The sequence below is a fragment of the Eptatretus burgeri genome, chromosome 9 (assembly GCF_056783735.1).
Source record: "Eptatretus burgeri isolate ZD-2024b chromosome 9, Ebu_testis_v1, whole genome shotgun sequence".
In the NCBI taxonomy this organism is placed as follows: domain Eukaryota; kingdom Metazoa; phylum Chordata; class Myxini; order Myxiniformes; family Myxinidae; genus Eptatretus; species Eptatretus burgeri.
The window spans coordinates 32557300-32563299 of NC_140969.1; the positions used below are offsets into that span (position 1 = coordinate 32557300).

General features: G+C 43.7%; 1 protein-coding gene across 3 annotated transcripts in view; it reads right to left on the reverse strand.

The window, feature by feature from the left end:
* Nucleotides 1-6000, reverse strand: part of MLC1 (modulator of VRAC current 1) — a 52140-nt gene that overhangs the window by 20284 nt on the left and 25856 nt on the right. For 2 of the 3 annotated variants that reach the window (XM_085894629.1, XM_085894628.1), the window contains exons 5-7: nt 3892-4002; nt 3579-3644; nt 3018-3134 (exon numbers count right to left, since the gene is read on the reverse strand). In XM_085894629.1, coding sequence (XP_085750755.1) covers nt 3018-3134; nt 3579-3644; nt 3892-4002 — 294 coding nt within the window. The remainder of the gene's footprint in view (nt 1-3017; nt 3135-3578; nt 3645-3891; nt 4003-6000) is intronic. The other variant, XM_085894630.1, reaches the window with a different exon arrangement.

Sequence of the window (6000 nt, forward strand, 5' to 3'; positions counted from 1 at the left end):
CAATTTTACATTTGCTTGTATGGGAGGGAAGGGGAGAGGTGGGGAGAAAATCAGTCTCCTATTTTGAGCTTTTGGGGCTTGGTCAGAAAGTTTTTTTCCCTTTTCCCCCATTCATTTGAATGGGCATCCCAGAAACCCCATTTATCACCTACTCCTGTCTGTGATGACGAAGTGATAGGCCTATAGACTCGGCTTCATCGCGGGAGATTCCAATAATCTTGAAGGCCTTGGTTTCCATGGTGTCAAGCTAAGCAAGCTGTGAGGCAGGGGAACCAGCCAATAGGGGAGAGCAGTCTGCCATCAAGCTGCGGATAAAGGCCTCGTCGGTGGATAGGAGTTCAGGTGTGCCAAGGAAGCACTTTGTACGACAGAGGATGCCCAGTCGGTGACTGGCTTCGGAGGACAAATTTGACATGTGGTTTGCCCAAGAAAGATTGTGGCTGATTATTGGAGTTTGAATGACTGAACTTCTTCAAGAGGATTGTTTAAAAAGTGGATGAGAAAGTTTGCCAGATGGTTCTTTCAGAGAGAGAGAGAGAAAGAGGGTGAAGGTGTGAGACTTGTCAAGATTGTAAGACATATTACAAGTGTTGACCAGCTTGTGGTTTTGTCAAGTTCTGAAAGAGAGTGAAGAGGCTGCTGCCTGCCTCGGGTGGAGTAATCATCAAATACATAAAGAGGATTTTCCAAACTCAGATTGGTGATGACGATTAGGAATCGGACTGGCCTGTAACAATGCCGTGGGGCAATCCAGCCTTGACAGAGAGAGGAGATGAAAGGATTCCGTTGAGAGCCACACATTGGCTACAAAAGTAGAAGTCAGTAAGCCATGTGTGGAGTTAGCCTTGGGCAGAGAGTTTGGAGAGCAAGGTGGGATGCCAGACTTTATCAAAATCACAGGATATGTCAAGAGAGATGGCCTTGATCTCATGTCTGACAATGAGGGCCTCCATCCATTGTTGGGTGAGTAGAAGCAGCATGTTCAAGGTGGAGTGACCTGATCTGAGAGCAAATTGGTGATCTAAGATGAAGTTGTTGGAGAAACGGAATGATTTCATATCAACTGCGACGACAGATTCCATGAACTTGCTGGGGATTCCAAGTAACCTAATTGATCTGTAGCTGAGAGGATGGGTTTTTTTCACCATGTTTATGTAATGTGGTGATGTTGACTGACTTCCAAGCAGATGGTAGATGACCTCGGGTAAATGATAGGGTGAAAAGGGCAGAGAAGGGGATGTGCAAGAGTAGCAGAGCAGATTATTAGGACACTGATGCAGTCCGGTCCAGGAGTCAGAGGCGAGGGTTGAAAAAGAACCTCCTTACCTTCTCAGGTACAAAAGACACAGAGTCCAGGAGCTGTTGGGTCTGATATGGAAGGATGGGAAATCTAATTTTTGAGGAAATCTAACAAATGTCATAAGGATTTCTGCAAATTTGGCCCATTGTTCAATTACAATTGGATTTCATCACTTGAACCCTCAAGTATTTTCATCAATGATCTCTCCAACTCTCTGGAAAAATCCTCTTCATCTCTTTGCTGATGACTCCACCCTCTGCCGTACCAACTGTCATCCCTCAGACCGGCAAGCAGCAGCTTCTTGGCTCACTGCAGATCTGGGTAAAATCACAAACTGATCCAACACGTGGAATATGTCTTTCAATCCTGGTAAATCTCACACTCTAACTATGTCTCTCCGAAAGGACCATTTGGAAAGCACCCCCATCCACTTTCTCAACAATGCTCTGGAAGAAGTCCTTTCTTTCAAGCTTCTGGGTCTCACTATCTGCCATGATATTTCCTGGGAAAGCCACATTTCCAACCTGGCCTCCAAAGCCAGTCATCGACTGGGAATCCTCCGCCGTGCAAAGTCCTTCCTTTGCCCACCTGAGCTCCTGACCACATACAAAGCTTTCGTCCACAGCCTGATGGAGGCCTGCTCTCCCCTCTGGACTGGTGCTCCTGCCTCTCACCTTTCTCGGCTTCACGCTGTGGAAACCAAGACATTTCGGATCATTGGTATCTCCTGCGATGAGGCTGAGTCGTTGGGCCTCTCACTCTCTCACCGCAGGCAGGTCGGTGGTCTTTCTGTCTTCTACCGTCTCCTCTCCGGTCTCGCCCCCACCCCCCCTTGCTCTGTCTGCGATTTGTCCGCACCATATTTCTGCAGGGTGCTCAAGGTCTGCCAACGACCCCCTTCTGGTAAAACTATCAAAATCACGAATCGCTGCTCACCTTCACTCTTTCATCCCTCTTTTCCCCACCTTTGGAACAAACTCCCTCACTCTGTTCAATCCCATTCTTCCCTCCAGGCCTTCAAAACAGCTGTTCATCACCATCTCTTGTCTTCCCCCATCCAAATCCTCGATCTTTTCTATCCCCGTTAATCCACCCCAAGTCCACCTCCTTCAAATTCCCTGCTTTCCTTCCTGAAAGTCCCTGTAATGTCCATATTGTATTCCCCATGTTCCCCACCCCATCCCTCTCCCTTCCACAGATCCCCTAATGTCGCTGTTCCCCACTGTTTTGTCCCTCCCACTCATGCCCCCCTTGCTGTGCGTTGTGTGTTAGCTCTCATACGAGCCTCGACAAGGTATAAAAATAAAAGTATTTGGATGAGTTTTGTGAATTTTATAATGGAACACTCCTTGTAATTTTTAATTTGTAATTTTTCGAATTCGAATTTGTAATTTTTTTAATTCGAAACATTCGAATTTGTAATTTTTTTCATTGAGAATTTTGTTCCAAAATCCACAATAATTAATCAAACACAGTAAAAAAAATGGACCTTTCTTATTTGAAAGGCATCTGATCTTGGATAGTCCAAAGCTATTTATCCATGATCTGTGTAAATCGACGAAACGCTTGAAAACTGCATCACTTGCATGAACAAATTGTTCTGCTGTTTCATTTGAAATTGTGTGAATATAAAGCATTGATGAACTGTTTTTTTTGGGGGGGGGGGGATTTTCCCACAGAATCCCAGAAATAAACCAATGTCCCAATCCTCACATACAGCAATGAGGGCCCACAGGCACGACTGCAATGCAACAGAGTTTGAAGACCATGGCTGGAGTGTTAGTGCAGCCATTCCACCAAAAAGTGTGAGTATTCCACCGACCAACTGCAGTGCCTGCAAATACACCTCATGGTAGTCCTTAACACATCCCCAAGGTCAAACCCAACCCTTTAGCCACTGTTACTCCACCAATTTTCATCCACCGGTTTCTTTCTTAAGTATTATTTCTGGTATTCTTTCTTAAACCTAGATGACTCCATTATCCATCTACCCATTGTTTTAGCAAACCCATTGTTCTCCTCTTTCATTCTGCTCGACCCATTCCAACATAACTTTTTCCAAATCCACTTTTATTACATTATACCTCTACCCATTGTCAAATTACTCAACTTCTGTCAGTTCTTTTACTATCCCACCATGCACTCTTTCTCTTTTATCCTAGCCTGACCAGCCAGCTGTCCGATGTTGCTTCTCATTGCCGTTAATAGTGGGTCCGTTTTATTGGGAGGCTTGTGATCAAGGATGCACTGCTTCGGAATGTCAACTGCCAGTTCTCACCGCACAAAGACGTGTGATGCGCCTTGGGAACGTTTCAGGTCCACGTGCTTTGTTTTTGGGTGAAGTCTAAAGGTCAGAAAACAAAATCCTGTAAATTTCATGCCAAAAGAGCAGCTGAATTGCACTCATAATTTAACAACATCTACTTCCGAGAAAATGGCTTTCATTGATGTCAGTTATTCCCTGAGTGATTGATTTCACCATTGAAGGGCAGAATTCTATTTTGCAAAACTATTGCAGCTAGGTGTCATTTTATGGGTCAGTAATGGCAGATACAAATGGTGCAATGGGTACCTAACTCTGCTACCATTACCTTGTGCACCAGCTGCAGAGAGGAACAGGCCTGGGAAGCCCATGTTATCAGAAGTAGGTGTAGGGCAGACAAAAGCTCCAGCAGGATGAGCAGCAGCAGGCCCAAATTGATCTGTAGGTCATAATGCAATCAAGCAAAAATACCTTTCCAGCTCAGCCTGGACAATAGACACTGCAATTATGGATATATTCGGTTAACATCTTCAGGTTACCAAGATGTCACAAATATCCAATGCTAGGGACCCTTTTTATTGAAACCCAACTTCAACTAGACTTTTTCACAACAAGATTTGGCTTTGGGATTTAGTAGAATTTGTCTATCACCAGGATTGACACAAGAAAATTTTATTTTGATATAACTATTTTGATATTTGATCCCCCCCCCTCCCCAATAGAAAAAAACAGGTGGGGAAGGGGGGAGGAGATATGGGAAGAGGAGGGTATGGTGGCATACATTGGAATCGAGACTACGTGAAAACCTCTGAACGGCAATGTTAGTCAAACTGAGCAAAGTTTTTAAAAATCAGAGTTGGAAGTCACCAGGATCCAATACCGTTCTATCCTAGTGCCTAATAGAACCTTTTCGAGTGATTAGGCACATTGGGGGACTGGCAGGAGAGCACAGAGGTAGCAGGTTCACCTTTGAGCTGTCTCGTGTGGGTTTGATTTCCAATACAGCTAGAAATTGTCACCCTCGCCACCAATCTGCACTTGCCCAATCCCTGCTACTGCAAACATCCTCTGCAGTCTCCATCCACAAACATAACCAACTTTTCTTTCATAATTATTCACACTCCGTTGCCTCATGCAAAGTACCTATCCGTTCCTGAAACTTATCAACAACAATCCTTAGGTGTGCATTTGTGCACGCATTCGACCACAGTAAAGATTAGCCTCCGTCGAAACCATTCCCGATAAGAAGCATATCAAACATTTCTCATACCATTTATAATCCTCCTCTGTTCTCTTTGTTCCTTGATAGACTCGTTCTCTTGTGACTCATTTTCCAATCATTTTTTTCATTACCTTTCTTTGCTTCGTAAATGACACTGTGGGATCTTTTAACATCTACCAACTAATACCGGCAGATGGGATTCCCATTTAACATCCATCCGAGGGACGTCACACACATTGATGCCTCACCCAGTATGCGAAACACCAGGATGACACTTTATACCTAGGCCGTTATTTAAACCCATGCTGGACAGCTGAGAGGTGAGTGTGCATACCTCCAGTCTATCCTGCCTGGCCCCACCTTTTGTTACCTGGACGAATCGAAATCCACGCTAAGAAAAACCAGCCTCACGATTACTCTCGGCTCGCTGTGATTATGACGAGGCCATGCGCTTCTAAACCAAACTTAAGCACTGCAAAATAACGATATGAAATACTAAAAACACCAAACGCAACCACTTGTCGTCATCGTCATCATCATCATCATCATCATCATCATCATCATCATCATCATCATCATCATCATCATCATCATCATCATCATCATCATCATCATCATCATCATCATCATCATCATCATCATCATCATCATCATCATCATCATCATCATCATCATCATCATCATCATCATCATATGGAGTACATTGTGGACGCCGACCAATCTCGCAACATCTACTTTAATTAGATTGAATATTGATTTGGTCGAATTGGAACAAAAATTAACTTCAAACATGTCTGGTGACGTTGTGATTTATTTCAACTTTTTGGATTTTAAAAGTATTCCAAAAAAGACAATTTTACAGATTTTCCGGAAGCACTTGTCATGCAAAAATGCCACTTGAATTTGCAGGATTTTCCTATGTTCTGTTTTTACGGGAATTTAAACAAAAGGAATGACGGAAAGCTTCAACAACTGGTTCCAGAAAACAATCCTGTTAACTTTGAAGGTCATTTCGTACAGGGCCCCAAAAGGCTCGGGTAGAACCACCCTTATGTATGGTACAAGCCTTTCTTTACAAAACAAATGTAGCTTCTTGTAGCCTTTGATTGGCTGATTTTAATCAAGACTTGATCATGGAAAGGTATTTAGCTTTAATCGGCCTCGGCGAAAGAAGAGGAGTACACGTTTCACGATGTTCATCAGCAGGTGCGTCTC